General features: G+C 40.2%; 1 protein-coding gene across 1 annotated transcript in view; it reads right to left on the reverse strand.

Moving 5' to 3' along the window:
* trpc5a (transient receptor potential cation channel, subfamily C, member 5a) overlaps positions 1 to 16,625 on the reverse strand; it is a 207,613-nt gene that overhangs the window by 87,336 nt on the left and 103,652 nt on the right. The window contains exons 3-7 of the mRNA XM_026163141.1: positions 14,644 to 14,746; positions 11,427 to 11,677; positions 2,521 to 2,637; positions 2,322 to 2,384; positions 73 to 210 (exon numbers count right to left, since the gene is read on the reverse strand). Of these exons, the coding sequence (XP_026018926.1) occupies positions 73 to 210; positions 2,322 to 2,384; positions 2,521 to 2,637; positions 11,427 to 11,677; positions 14,644 to 14,746 (672 nt within the window). The remainder of the gene's footprint in view (positions 1 to 72; positions 211 to 2,321; positions 2,385 to 2,520; positions 2,638 to 11,426; positions 11,678 to 14,643; positions 14,747 to 16,625) is intronic.

A 16,625-nucleotide genomic window follows, 5' to 3' on the forward strand; every position in this document is an offset into this window, starting at 1 on the left:
GCTATGTATGAAGAGAAGGAGTTTTGTTAAGTTTCTTCTTTTGGTCAACAAACATGACATCAACATCCATACCTTGCTGAGTTCTTTGAGTTCCCAGCCCAGTCTGAAGGCAGTGAGGATGGGATCTTCACTGGACAACGCAATGAGAGATGGCGAGGCCAAAGCCTTGTAGATGTTGAGTCTAGACCGTGAGTGTCGAAGGCTGTCGACCTACAAAGAATCAGGAAAGGTTTTTACCCCTCCTTTAAGATTTACATTAACTACGAGACTTGCAGAAGACACCGTTAACATTGAGAAACAGTTTCAATCGGTATAACAAAAACTAACACACTGGCCATCTAACAGTTATGTTACACATGTAACATAACTGTTCCCAGAGTGGATGTTCAACATGCATGGTTCAAGTGTTTTAACTGCAGGCCAACTATGTCATAGGGTAGCATCTATCACAGACAGAACAAGATGGTGAACTTTAGTTTTTCAGTTTTGTCTTCAGATTTTGCACCAGCAGTGTGATAACACTCGTTTAACCAGTTTGTATGAGTGACTATGGTGTGGTGTGTCTAGACTATGAACAGTCTGTTAACGTTTAGTGTTCATTGTAAATATAGATTAATAGAGAAATATTGCCTAATGCTTTAATGACTTATTGTCTGTTTGAACAAAGTTCTTTTCATTTCATTCCCTGGGCAAGACTAAAAAAAATAAGAGCAGCAAAGCAGCTTAACGGACATTATTTTTATCATTATCATTAGGGATGGGATGGGTGCCATGATGGCACCGGTTCTGACATAAACGGTAGTAACCAGACCGAAAAGCAGCGCACATTTCGGTGCTTTATTTCGGTGCTTTTTTTTTCCTGAGCTGTGATACACTTTAGATTCTAGCCAATCATTTTACGTTTCCGAGGATAGTAGGCGGGGCCAGGTACGTACGTTCTGTTAGAGCAGAGCTACAGATTAAAAATGTTCAAGGCGAAGCGGTCAAAAGTCTGGCTGTACTTCACAGCAAAATATGCAAACTCAGCAGCAACAAGTGCTTTAAGCTGATACTGTGATACTGTCAAAGGAGGTAACACCAAGAATCCGATGAAACACCTGGCGACGCATAGCGTTTTTTTTAAAAGCCCAGAAATGCGCCGTATTTGATAGCTTGCTGCGAGACCTCACACCGAGCACATCTACTGCGGGTGGGTTGCCTGTTATGCAACATCCCCCAAAAACAGGAAGAGGAGAGTCCTGGCCCCTAGTCCTGCCAGTGTAGCAGAAATGATGACGGATGATGGTGGCAGCAGCCGTTCTTCTCTGCGTGAGTAGCTAATTTACGTTGAGTAGGCTAACCACGTTATTACATTAATGCATGTAAGGTGAACTAGCAAACATCATCATAGCTACATGCGGCTGTCCTCTTGTTTGATGGCAGATACTCCCTTCACCCTGGCTAAAAAGGCTAAAATGACCAAAGAAAAAGTGGGAAACAGCTGAACATGAGAGGTTTAGGACAAAGTTTGTGTTTTTTTCCATTATTTAAGCACTGCTTCCAGCCAAGAGTGATACCATATATGCCCCATAGCTGCAGAAAAGGCTAACATTGTTATCTTTTTACAAAAAACAGCTGAACATGAGAGGTTTTTGGACCAATTTTGTGTTCTCCATTCTTTAAGCACCGGTTTAAGCACCGGTTTGAGCACCGGCACCGTTTCAAAAGTACCGATTTGGCACCGGTATCGGATAAAACCTAAACGATACCCATCCCTAATTATCATCATCATCATCATTATGGTGGAGCTGGGGTAAATTCGGTTTAAAGTTGCAGACTGCACCTTTTCAATTTATATAACAAAGCTGAGATCTACAGTATTCCTGTGTAATAGAGTTGGTGGTGCCTTGTATGGAAAGCATAAATAGAAGACAAGTCTATTTTTACATTGGATCTGAGGGAAATTTACTAAACCTATTTGCTGCTCTCAGGCCTGAAATGATTAAACAAGATTTCAAGAATTTACTATAAAGCAGTTTTGTACCATGACCTTCATAAAAATGTTTAAGTCTTCAAATGTAAGGCTCAGAGCCTGGTTATATCACTAAAGCATGCTCATTCATCTTTCATATTGTTGCAAAGTATAAAGTAAGAAAATTAAATGTGGGCGAGTTCAAAAAGTTGAAATGATGTTGGAAATTTCTGATGTCTAATCTAGGGTTCATGCTGGAAGTTAAAGTTTGTAAAAGCAATTTCAATATATTCAAATATAAATGTTTAGCAAACCAAACACAATGCAAGCAATGCAAAAGATGCAGCACTAAAGAACGAAAATCCCTTACCTCTGAGCTGGATACACACTCAACACAGTCGCATCGTATCTGATGTGGCCTGGGTATGGTGACCTACACAGAGCAAAAACATCAAACAACAAATCACTGATAAAATAAAGATCTCGCTTTATTCATTGACCATCAAGACAGACAAAAAAAGAGCTTACTACTCATTATGTTGATAACTTGTGCGTAAAACAACCATTACCTTCCGCTGGACAAGCAGCTTGATAATCTCATAGTTGTTTGTATGAGCAGCAAGCATGATGGGAGTTATATCTGGGGTGAACTCTGAAAACTGGCTGTCCATCATCAGAGAAGGAACCTGTAGGAGAACAAAGTAAAAACCTCTTAAACTGGCTGTTATCTACCTTTTAATATTTGGGTAAAAAGCCTACTGCCAACCGCCAGTTAAACAGGAAAAAATGACTAAGAAACACTTTTATTGTCCAATTAAAAAGCTTTGATTCAGCTCCACATGTGACACTGTTACATAGGGGGAAAACTGGAAGTGAAAGACAAATTAAGCAAATGATGAATCCAATCAAACACTCTTGAATCAGATTAAAACAAATTAAATTAGTGTAATATATTTGATAAAAAGAAATTTCCTGCTTGACAACTCTGCAGAGGTATATTATTTAAAGCCACATCCTCTCCAAAACTCATTTTATCCCTCATGGATGCAGCTCTGAACACCAGCTGTACCTGGGAGAGAAGAGGGGAGTGGAAGATTGTTTGTTTGCCACGTGAATACCAGGAGGTCTGTCATTACAGGAAGACAATGGAGAGATGGAGAGAGAAAAACAAGAATGTAACGGCTGCATATAAATAAAGAAAAAGAAATGCAGATGCATGTTAACAAGACGCCTTAACTAAGAGGATACAGTTTTCTAGACTAGTGCCACGTCTTCAGTCTATGATGCTATCGATCACTAGGTTAGTCCAGCCCATAACGGACACGTTACATCTGCTTCATATAATCTGTACAAAATGTAAACACGACCACTTGTAGCTTTACAGTCAGTTATATCAGGGGGCTGTGTGCCAGACTGTTTCTTGGCCCAGAGCAGGAACTTTCTGGAATCTCTGCCTGGCAACCTCACAAAGACAACAACAAGAGTGCCAGCCATATGTAGCAGAGCTTGGAAGATTGTTTTTGAGGCGGAGATCACATCGTCTTCAAACAAAATGCTGGGATCTTCAAAACACCCAAAACAGCTGGGAGTGCACTGCCATCAAATTTGTAATCTGCAGCTTTAAACGTCAATATGGAGTTGAGTGGTCACAAATCATTTTTAAGACGCAACACAAATGTGCAGTATTTGCCATCAATTGCATTTCCCCAAGTAATTTGATGTTATATTTATTACTGCGTGTTTTATTAATTGTTCTGCACTAACCTCTGTAGAAAGATAACTGCTATAACAATAAACTTAAAAAATATGTATCAATAGAAACGTGGATGGTAGATTTTCTTGAGCATATTTTAATAGACTCTCTTCAAAAATAACAATTCTTTAAAATCTCTTCAAAGTTTTGTTGAAGCATGCTAGAAATTAAAACTTTTTTGAGAAACTACCACAACACAAAGATGTGTGTAAAACTCCATTTACAGTACAACACAAACCACATCTGACCAATGTAGAAAGACAAGGTACAGGCCCTGCTGCTGAGTGAAAAAGAGGGTAAGTACATCAGAGTGTCTGTGTACTGCTATATTATTGGGTCCTTGTCATCCAGGTCATAGTTGACCTGAGTTAAAGGCAACTCAAACTCACACAGAAGGCTTCTTCATTTTCCTTCAGATCAGGAGTCCCAGGTATTTAACCACAAGTGCAGTTTCCATAGGCTGGTGGTGGTTTATAAAGGGAGTAAAGTGTAGTTTAAGGTCCCAAGTATGTGCACACTTGAGCCAGTTGAGGGGTGTTTACCCACTGCAGTCGTGCTCTAGTCCAGACCTCCAAAATCCCAACTGTGTGTCTCTGGAAGTGGATGACATAGGCATCTGCCAAGTGCAATATTCCAGGAACAGGAGAGGTGTGAAAAAAAGAAAACCCTTCAAAGATCAAGACCACATTCTTTGTACACCGTCTCCATCAACAACAGAGCTCTCTGCACATAGATGGCATGCAGTGCTACACCAGTCTAGCAGGGGAAGCACTGCAAACAAGCTGAATAATGCGTACTGTTGTGTGGACTCTTTAGTCTTTTGGTAATTTCCAATTGTAAATGGCACAGAATAGGATTAATGGTTTAGAAAACAAATATTGCTCCAGACACTCAACTAGCCAAATGTCAACAACCTTGAGCTTTGCTGAAACGACCAACAGAACATGGAACATAAGAGCGATCAATGTTGAAAATGAGTGTAGAGATCTCATTAAAAATAAAAGCTAAAATTTATTTAAAAGGGTATCTTAATCCACTACTAACAGTGAAGGAGACATTCGTGATCAATTGATGGTATATTATATAAAGTTGAAGGCTGTCTTATGCTGAAACCAGGACCCTAAAGTAAAAGTTAAGAATGAGGCTGACAGGGTGCTGGTATGTCAAAGAAAAGCACACACACATGTACTCCCAGACATCTGAAGAAGAGAGAGGAGGGGGGGCTGAGGAAGGAGGGTACACGTGTGGACTCTTTCATGTCTCAGAGGGAGAATGACGGAGAGTGCTTCCCCTAACCCTTCCAATCTTTCTGTCTCCATCTTTTCTGCTGCCTCATCTTCTCCTCGCCTCCCCTTTCCACATTCTATTTTCTCCCCCCCCCCCTCCAGCTTCTTGCATCTCTCTCATTTCCTTGTTTTCCCTTCATCTAACCCCCTCCTTTCCATCAGGTTACTCCCCTCATCTCTCTCTATCGTTGTCTCTTCCTCCTCTCACCTGCCACAACCCTATTTTCTTCATCCGATCGCTCTCTCTTTTTCTAATCCCTCTTTTTTTCCTGCCGTTATAAGGAGTGTGAGAACAGCTGCCACGGGCTGGGCCCCAAATAAAAATTAAAGAGACAGACCGAGAATACACAAACAAGTAAATATAAGCAAGGACACATGCAAATACAGAAACGGCAAATAACAGAATGAACATAACTTGAGTACAATTGATTTTTCACGCATTGAAATTGGCTGCACCATCTGCAGCTGCGAACGAGCACCACTTAGGAAACTCCAGCCTTATATTACTCGGGATTTAAACTTTTTCAATTAGGTGAAACTACACCGATGGCATATTTAAGCTCCAGATGTACACTGTTGGTTCCCCCAAAATGGAGCAACACGGTGAGATAGCAGGAGGTGTGATTGTTATGGGCTTGTTGCTCTTACATGTTTCTGAAGATGGGTCAGATCGCTGAGAGTTAAAGCGACATGATGAAATATGAGAGAAAGGTTTAGTTAAACTCGATCTACATTTTTCCCCCGATTTATTGCTGGCTGGATTATGTTCAGAGGAAATGTTTATCTTTATCTGCTACAACGGTGCAAAGGCTGGGTTTCATAGCTTGAGTCCCATCTAAACTTGACTGCCACTATATTAATCACCTGGCAGCACTTCAGTGCACTGGGTATCGGTCAAAATGACGTACTGAGAATCAGAATGAAAAAGAAAGGTGATTTAAGTGAGTCTGAATATGGCCGGTTGTCTGAGACAGGCTGATCTGAGTATTTCAGAAAGTGCTGGGATTTTCCCACACAACCGTCTGTAGGGTTTAGGAAGCCAAAGAAAATCTGCAGCAACTGTGTGATGCTATCATGTCAATATGGACCAAAATCTGTGAAGAATGTCTCCAGCACTTTGTTGATATCACAAAGAATTAAGGCAGTTCTGAAGTCTAAAATGAGGTCCAACCCAGTACTGGGTGTACGTAATAAAGTGTGCGTTGAACGTTTAGATTTAGCCAAGAAAAGCACTTTAAACTTTTGAGAAAACGTATGGTTTCAGTTATAAGTTGGTTATCAGGTTCATTCACTCATTTGTGGAGTCTTGAGTATTGAGCCAGTTTCTGCACAGAACTGCAAGTGCATAAAGTTTTAAAATACTGGTATTCTGATACAAGACTTTTGAGTCATTAAAAAATACTTTAAGGGATACTTAAATTACTGGAAAGAAATGATAAGTTACCATTGTGTGTGTCTCATAATCAATTTTGGATGGACCAAAAGACAAGTTTAATTCAAAGCACTGAAAGTCCCTGAGAAGGCAACTCCAGGAAAATAACCCAAAGAGTAAAGGTAACTTTGAAAATAATTAAGGGCAAATAAACTCACAACAGACACAGGAGAGATGAACAGGAGAAGATCTGATAAAAGCTTCAGGGTGGGTAGGACTATTTATAAACAAGTAACTGATAACTGAAGGGAAACAGGTGAAAACAATCTAGACTTGGAGAATACAGACAGGAAGCAAACCTGAGGCAGGAAACAAAGCAAACTGGAAACAACCGAAGGAAAGAAAACAAGAAAACACAAAGTGGCTGAGGCATGGCCAAAGAATCGGGCAGGACACTGAGGGAATTAAAAACAAATTCAAATTAAAATGGGAACCCACACCATCAGTACACATGTACCAAAACTCCACAGAAGTGATAAAGATCAAAGCAGAAGTGAGAAACTCAAATATCAAAAGCCTCAAAGACCAACAACACAAACTACAGAACCAACACAAGACAATAATCAAGACACCATGTAGCATGTGATCCCACTGCGACAACACCAGTAATCCTGGGACGGCATTTGTCTCCACAGTCTGTCTTTACTTAAGTGTTGTCTGCAACCCTAAAGTCTCTTGACTGTGTCATGCTGGACTGTGACTATAGTCTTGACAAAATCCACAGACAGACACATAAACACAAGCCAAAGTACTCAAAACTACCTGGTAGTGGTAGTAACAAGTGTCTCCAGGACCATATGTTGCCATGATAACACCACACACACACACACACACACACACACACACACACACACACACACACACACACACACACACACACACACACACACAAGGTGAAAACAATTTCAGCCACGACAGAGTGGCACCTGTTAGAGCAGGTGTCTCTCAGACCACATTTTGCCATGATTACACACAAACACGCACCCACACAGACTTACACAGTGGAAAGAAAACCAGCTATGTCATTAGGAGGTACTAATACATTAAAAATGGCAATAAACAAAAGGGCTTTTAGTAAAACAAAGCCAATGTATTTAATGGCAGGCTGATAACCAAGCAGTCTGATATTTAGAACATTTTATTGATCCCAGGGGGAAAGATAAAGCTAACAAAACAGTTTTGTGTTTCTCACTCCCAGGACTTCATCAGCACTGAATATCAAATATTAGTATCAAGACAAGACCTATATCAGCCTGCTCTATCCTTTTGCTCCTGATACCTGGTGACTTTATTCAGTAATCTGAGGTCACACCACATAAAACTTTATCCCCAAACCTTCACATTAAATTCAACAACTCAAAATGTCTGGCGCTTATAGAAACTGAAGTAAAAATAAAAAAAACAAAAAAAACCCAAACTTCCTTAAAATCTGTCCACAAACATATTAACACCTCCCAAAGCAGTACAGCACCTTTAGTAGTAGCTCCAGGTCCTATAAGCATCTCCAGGACCATGTGTTGCCATGATAACCACACTCAGATGCACATTCACAATCCAAAACATTTTTCAGCCACAACAGTGTCGCTGTCAGTCAAAAAATCCAACATATCTAGGGCACGACTGCTGTTGACCCCTTGAAAGGAGAATGATTGAAAGCAAAATTTATATAAAAGGTTGTTTTTGACTCCAAACTGTGTCAGAATTTGGACCCCTTTTTATTCTGGACTCCATTTATTCGTGGCTATTATCTGAAGCACATTATGATTTGGCTCTCAAATTACCCATTCATACGCTGATGGCTGCAAGCTCTCGTGAAAGTCACTGCAGGAAATGCTGGGAACAGTGTGGGGGTACTTTGGGATGGGGGCACACAGAGCCAACCATCAAACTGGAAATTTTCCAAAGAGCAGTCAAATGGTTTCTGTAGTTTATCACAGTGGGTCACACTTGCTTTGTTACACTGTAATGTGAAGAAGAAAAAAGTCCACAAAGGAGCTGCTGGTTTACTGAAAATGGATCTCAGCTAGAGTCCTGTGAAGTTATAACAAGAAATTAGGAGTGAAATTGCAGAAAGTTTGTGCAATGTTTTTCTGGCTAAATCATAAAAAGATGTTTTGTGTTATGGATTTACTTTAAATTAGATTTCACTTTAAAAACAAAACCAGACAATGCATGACAATAAAAAATCCACTGTATTGTCTCCTCGCATCCATCAGTGCAGACACACGTGCATCCAATCCAGATGAATACGCTCAGATCAAAACCCAAATTAACACTGACTCCAGTTACACACATGCAATTCTAATTATTTGCTTCACACATCAAAGGACACACAAAACCTTCCTTCATCTGCATCTCTCTTCGCAACTATTTCTCACTTTGTCTCCCTCCTAATGTGTCTTGTTTCCTATATTTTTCCTCAATGCCCATCTGATTTCCTACATGCTGCATTTGCTGTTTTTCTTCTTTGTTTGACTCCACTCCATCTCTGTTTGCGCTCTTCAGGGCAAAGAGCTCCAGATCTAATCCTTTTGTCCATGCTTAAAAAATAAAAATCATTCTCTTCTTCCTCCTTCCCTCCCTTTTGTTCTTTGGGCTGTTGCCTCAGTCCTTCTATTTCGAGTATGCTGGTAATGAAGAGTGAGGAGTGGATGTGAACAGGGGAGTGAGGGAGGATGGATGCAGAGATATAGAGAGGTAATCAAAGAAAGAGGGGGAGTCAGACTGAGTCAGATGGAAAGGGATGGCAGAAAGATCAACAGTTTAACTTTGCAGGAGCAGATAAAAGGCCCTGATTCTACCTGTCAGTAGAAAAGTGCAGTTTAGAAACATACGTAAACTCACAAAGCACACATCCAGCTCTTAATATAAGTATCGAGCACTGATGTGCGAGTGTGCATATGTTTGTGTGTGCAAAACTCAATACTGTGCCCTGAATATTGGTGAAATAGATAGTTTCAGGGGCGTAATTTCCAGGGGGGTTAGGGGGGTTATGACCCCCCAAATAATCAGATCAAACCAAAATAACCCACCCAATAAAATTATGAATTATCTTGCATAAATAGGTGTTGATTTTCTTTACTCATTACCAATCTCTCTGTTTGCCACACTGCTACTCGTCTCTTCCTGTATCCATCTTTAGACTTCGGTAACTGTGCAGCAGCAGAAAAAAATGTTAATATTGTAGTAGAAAAGCGTTTGGGTTTTTAAAGCCACCCCCGATGATAATTGTGCAGGGGTTGAATTTTTTTCTATAACTCTAGTTGGGGTTCATTTTTTCCTACAGAAACTCCCACAAGCACAATTTTAAGCCTGTTATTCACTTAGCAAACTTGGTATTCATGTAATTTCACCCTGAATTACACCCCTCGCTAACCAAGCTAGCCAGCACCAGCAGCTACACCCTCCAAATTCAATCCTGATGCCGTAGCCTACACACACATATTGTTTTAGCATGCTACAAGACTGAGATCTTATTGAACGTATTGGACAATTGAAATAAACTGTATATAAAAGATAGACAAAAAAAATAACAACATTAATATGGGAGTAAGTTCAATTTGAATTCTTTCTAACGGTCAGCAGGGGGACATGTAATTGCAAAATTCCCATACTCCACGACCTCAGTACTAACTTTTCTGAGGATTTTATGGTAACAAATGTTAGTTTCAAGTCTTTCTGGTTAAAGTATGATGTTTGTTTTAGTCAAAAAGGATAAAGTAACATTTTCTTGGGCAGGTCTAACTCCATGCGGTGTGATTAACAACTACATTATGAGCATCCGGTGACCCTCGGAATCGTGGTCACATCCATCTCGCTTATGATGTCCTTGACAAAGCTAATATGACAATGACCAAAATACTCAATGCTTCAACAAACCAACATCATGGTGGTTATGTGCATCTTTCATATACAGTCTGTGCAATTCTGAAACAACAACACGGTGCTGCATGTCTCTTGCTTTCTAAATCTCACACATAGGCCAATATTTTATACAAGACAGTAAAACAGATTAACATGTATGCGTTGCTGCCCACTGCTTTATTATCATTATTACAGAAATCTGCGCTGTGCTGACATCACTGTGTATTACGCATGTGTGATGTGTAAGGTAACTGAAGAGAGACAAAAAGTATGAGAAGATAAACAGAAACACTGGAAGAACAGATTTGTTCTCATCCACATCCAACTGAGAGGCAACCAAAACCTTCCCACAATCCTCTGCTTTGGCCAAGGGTTGGTTGCTATGGTGACATCGAACCTCACAGCCTCAACAGTCCAGGAATATTTTTCAAGAAGACGTCTTTGTTTCACTTATTTATTTTTTACATTTTGCAATTTACTTCCCGTTCGTTCCGTCTTCACATTTACTCCCCTGTCAGTTTGAATCGCTGTGAATCAGTTTTTTAACTACCCATCTCTGAATCTCTCCATCTTAACCCCCTAACACCTACTCTTTAAACTAAACTGTAGTGTGTTCTCCTTCCTCTGCTCCTCTTTCTCTCTCTGACACACAAACAGAAATGCAGCAGGCAGACAAACATGCTGTCTGTCTCCAAATCCTATTTCACAGTTTGTCTATGAAACGGGCTGTTTAATTTCCCTCCTCTCAGCAGAATGTGGCATGGAGCATTACAATGAATGGATGTGCTGCTCATTATCTCTCTCTCAAACACACACACACACACACACACACACACACACACACACACACACACACACACACACACACACACACACACACAAAAATGGAAAAATACTGACACAGGCGCACATTCACGGATGAGTAAATGCAAACACGTGCATGCATGGATGTGTCTGGATGCAACACGCTAACATATACCTACAGAGGGCTCGCTCTCCCTCTCTGTTTGGTCTGAACCAGTGGTGTCGCCAGAAACATTTCCAGAGTCCAGATGGGGCCACTGAAAATGTGAAGTCGGTTCACCACAAACCAAAAGACATAAACTTTAGGCGTAGTTAAAAAGAAACATCCGCACACACCTGTTTCTCTCCGCTGGGCCTTTTGTGTGACAGCAGCAGTTCCACGGCACCCACCACCTCCTTCCTGATGGCGTACAGCAGGGCGTCGCCCGTGTGGATGCCGTGGTCGAGCAGGAGCTCCATGATCTCCAGGTTCTCGTTCTCGATGGCGATGAGGAGAGCACTGCGGCCCAGCGGGTCCAGACAGTTCACATCCATGTTGTAGTACACCTCTGCTTCGCGAAGGGCATGTTTCACTCCCGCATAGTCACCTACAGGAAGAGGATAGTTGAAGTGTGCAGGTGGCTAACCATGCTTCATCAAAAATTTCACTTTCTCACCCAAATTATTCTTTATGTGTCTACTGATGTGAAAGTCTGTAAAATACAAATCTGTCAGGGAGCTAATGCCAATACAGATATGTGTATGATATATATGCTTATTCATTTATACTTAAATATATATATTTATACACACAAACTCCTCGAAGAAGGGCCCACGCAGGTTTGTGATGAAATAAATGCCATCAAACTACATTTAAAATGCGGATATGAATAAAATATGTATAACAAAATAATTAAAAAAAAAAAGCAGGGTAAGGTATCCTGAGAAAGGGCTAGTTACTGTGCAACTTACTATTGTTGTTTGTTGAAAAGCACTGTACATGTGTGTATGACTAGTATCTAATGTATAATGATCTTTTTAAAAGCAGGGGTGTCAAACATAAGGCCTGGGAGCCAGAATTGGCCTTGCAAAGACACTTTGGAAAATGTGAAGGAGTGTAAAGATTTTCAACTTTTAACTGTGTTTTCAGGAGTTGAAGAACAAAACAAAAACAAAAATCATTATAAATACAGAATAGTCTGGATGATGGAGCTACATGAACTACTGTAATATTACACATTTATTATGCATCCTGTACTTTTTGTTACATTAAGACATCTCAGGGATTAAATATTTAGCTAAATATCTTTACGCTAGAAAATGGAGTTTCATTTGGCCCACGATGTAAACTTATTTAAGGTTGTCTTCATTTTTGTGTTTGAAATATGTTGATGAACTTGATTTAAACTTAATGCTACGTTGCTGTATAAGCTGCATGCAGGACTCTTGTGAAAACCTTTCCTGTGTTTCTTACAACTGGTTGCAGGAAAGTGACATATTTAGAAAGCATAGTCAGGTCGGCAAGTGTTTGGAAAATGACACTTTTTGCTCTGCATGAGCATCACCCAGTGCTGTGTTTACTTCCTTAAGGTGCTCTGCTAGGCCTCTACTCCAGCTGCTTTCAGTTGGTACTTTTCTGTGGGTCTCTCTGCCTTCAGATTTGACTTTAGAGTAAAATGCTCTGTAAGGTTGTGATCAGGTGACTGAACTCGTTTCTTTGCTTTGAGAAACTCTTGGGTTGCTTTTGCAGTAGACTTCACGCTATGAAGCTGTGTCCGATTAGTCAATGAATTTCTGGTTGCAGCATCTTGTTCAAGGACGTTTGCTGCAGCACACGTTGCAGAGACACCTGTGTACTGACACACTGACTGAGCAGCTGCTCAGCTATCAGAAAGTATACAGGGAGTGCAGAATTATTAGGCAAGTTGTATTTTTGAGGAATAATGTTATTATTGAACAACAACCATGTTCTCAATGAACCCAAAAAACTCATTAATATCAAAGCTGAATGTTTGTGGAAGTAGTTTTTAGTTTGTTTTTAGTTTTAGCTATTTTAGGGGGATATCTGTGTGTGCAGGTGACTATTACTGTGCATAATTATTAGGCAACTTAACAAAAAACAAATATATACCCATTTCAATTATATATTTTTACCAGTGAAACCAATATAACATCTCCACATTCACAAATATACATTTCTGACATTCAAAAACAAAACAAAAACAAATCAGCGACCAATATAGCCACCTTTCTTTGCAAGGACACTCAAAAGCCTGCCATCCATGGATTCTGTCAGTGTTTTGATCTGTTCACCATCAACATTGCGTGCAGCAGCAACCACAGCCTCCCAGACACTGTTCAGAGAGGTGTACTGTTTTCCCTCCTTGTAAATCTCACATTTGATGATGGACCACAGGTTCTCAATGGGGTTCAGATCAGGTGAACAAGGTGGTCATGTCATTAGTTTTTCCTCTTTTATACCCTTTCTTGCCAGCCACGCTGTGGAGTACTTGGACGCGTGTGATGGAGCATTGTCCTGCATGAAAATCATGTTTTTCTTGAAGGATGCAGACTTCTTCCTGTACCATTGCTTGAAGAAGGTGTCTTCCAGAAACTGGCAGGACTGGGAGTTGAGCTTGACTCCATCCTCAACCCGAAAAGGCCCCACAAGCTCATCTTTGATGATACCAGCCCAAACCAGTACTCCACCTCCACCTCCACCTTGCTGGCGTCTGAGTCGGACTGGAGCTCTCTGCCCTTTACCAATCCAGCCACGGGCCCATCCATCTGGCCCATCAAGACTCACTCTCATTTCATCAGTCCATAAAACCTTAGAAAAATCAGTCTTGAGATATTTCTTGGCCCAGTCTTGACGTTTCAGCTTGTGTGTCTTGTTCAGTGGTGGTCGTCTTTCAGCCTTTCTTACCTTGGCCATGTCTCTGAGTATTGCACACCTTGTGCTTTTGGGCACTCCAGTGATGTTGCAGCTCTGAAATATGGCCAAACTGGTGGCAAGTGGCATCTTGGCAGCTGCACGCTTGACTTTTCTCAGTTCATGGGCAGTTATTTTGCGCCTTGGTTTTTCCACACGCTTCTTGCGACCCTGTTGACTATTTTGAATGAAACGCTTGATTGTTCGATGATCACGCTTCAGAAGCTTTGCAATTTTGAGACTGCTGCATCCCTCTGCAAGATATCTCACTATTTTTGACTTTTCTGAGCCTGTCAAGTCCTTCTTTTGACCCATTTTGCCAAAGGAAAGGAAGTTGCCTAATAATTATGCACACCTGATATAGGGTGTTGATGTCATTAGACCACACCCCTTCTCATTACAGAGATGCACATCACCTAATATGCTTAATTGGTAGTAGGCTTTTGAGCCTATACAGCTTGGAGTAAGACAACATGCCTGAAGAGGATGATGTGGACAAAATACTCATTTGCCTAATAATTCTCCACTCCCTGTAAACTCAGCATCATTTAACGGGTGAGTGGATCAGTAGAATGCATTTATGGAGGCAACTATGCGGCTAAAAAAAAGAAGATGGCTGTGCAAGGCTGTGTGTGCATTTACCTTTCTCTACAGCTGTGAGGTAGGCCCGCTCCTCAGCAGACAGCTCCACCTCAGCACGGACAATCTGAAGTGGGATGCGGTCGCGGTACGGCGAATATGTCGCCTAAACCACAAAAACAGAGGACGCCAACATGAGGCAAACTGCATGTAAGTAGCGACATGAACAAAAAACAAAAAAACATATGAGCCAGCTATGTTATTGAACTAATGCACGTGCAAAATAAATTTTCACCAAAGTTGCACCCGTGTAGTGGTGGGTACACAGTTGTTTTGCCAAAATACAGCCATCATGGCCATACATTTAGTTTTTTAATAATTTATTTAAAACTGTTCTTTTTCCCAGAGTGGTCTAACTGTACAGCTTTAATGACTTTACACAAAAACAAGACCTGGGTGTACAACTTATAACTTATTTTGAATTTAGAGTCAACAGTATACATACAGGCTCAAATATATACATACCATTATATACCATTTATATCTGGCACAACTTGCATAATTTTGGCTGGATATTTGACAGCTCTCGGTGGTCAAATGTAAGCCTTGGTGGAGTTTGAAGCATAGTTAATTCGTTTTTAACAGGGTTGAAATCGAACCTTAATATTAGCCTGCTTTATCCACTCTAAACCCACTTCAGGTGTGTGAGGTGAACTTGAAGAATTAGGAGATAGCTCTCCTCCTCCATCATTTTATCCACTTTACTACCAGTGGCAAAAAACAGCCCCAGAGCATGACGCTACAATCACCATGCTCGCCAGCTGATGTAGTGGTCTTAGGTCTGAAAGCCTAATTATTACTTCTCCAAACAAACCTCTTGTCTTTGTTGCCAAATAGCTCAATCAGCTGACCATAAACCTTTCCTGCAGATGGCATTTGGCTTGACTATGTGGGCAGCTGCAAATTTCAGTCGAGCCTTGAGCAAAGGATTTAAAGCTGGCTTCACTGTGGACAGTAACCCTGGTGTTCCAGCAGTTTCCAGTTCATGCCAGGCTTAAGCTCTGGTATTTCCTGGGTTGATTCTTAGCATCCTAGCCAATTTGCTCTCAACTGAGAGTGACAGTTTGGGTCTAAGCAAAGTGGTGAAACATCCAAATTGCTTGTTTCATGCAACTGTTTGAACTGATGATCTTGGAATCAGCAGTCGTTTTAAGCTCTTAGTTTTTTGGACATTCCCAGTGTTCTGATGTTTACTCAATCCAATGACCACTGTCAAACAAACATTTTATATGTGTAACGAGCAACTACCAGCTGTAGTCAAATGTATACTTTCCACCCTCTGTTGACAAAAACAGCATTTATAAAAATTTCAAATGTGTGTAAAAATTTGTGGTTTTTTTAATGTCATTAAAGATGTTTGCTGTACAATTATTATTATTATTATTATTATTATTATTATTCAGAATAGTTCACAGAAATCAGTAAAGGCATCAAACTAATACGAAATTCATTCTTACGATGAGCAGATTTAAAATGACAACAATTTTAACTTTATTGTTAATTAATTGATTTTTTTGTTTATGTTATTCGGAAACTATACGAAAAACATTAACATTGAAATTTGTGTTGATAATGTATATCTAGAAAGGGTTAATACCATAAAATTTCTTGGTGTAATCATTAATCAGGCCTGTTGGAAATCACACATCACTTATGTGAGGGGAAAGTTAGCTCGGGGAATTGCTGTCGTGGGGAAAGCAAAACAATTTCTGGATAGGAAAACATTGTATGTGTTATATTGTGCTTTACTATTACCATACATGAGTTATTGTGTAGAGGTTTGGGGAAATACATATAAAAGTAATATTCAGACTCAGAATCATAATGCAGAAAAGGGCTATTAGACTAATAAATCAGGAGGGGTATAGGGCTCACACAAACACACTTTTTATTAAGACGGTGAAGTTTAAAACAGTGCAAATAATATATAAGGCAAGGAAAGGGATGTTACAAATCCAAATAAGTAAATGGTTCTTAGAAAGAGA

Source organism: Astatotilapia calliptera, chromosome 3 (genome assembly GCF_900246225.1).
Source record: "Astatotilapia calliptera chromosome 3, fAstCal1.2, whole genome shotgun sequence".
NCBI lineage: Eukaryota > Metazoa > Chordata > Actinopteri > Cichliformes > Cichlidae > Astatotilapia > Astatotilapia calliptera.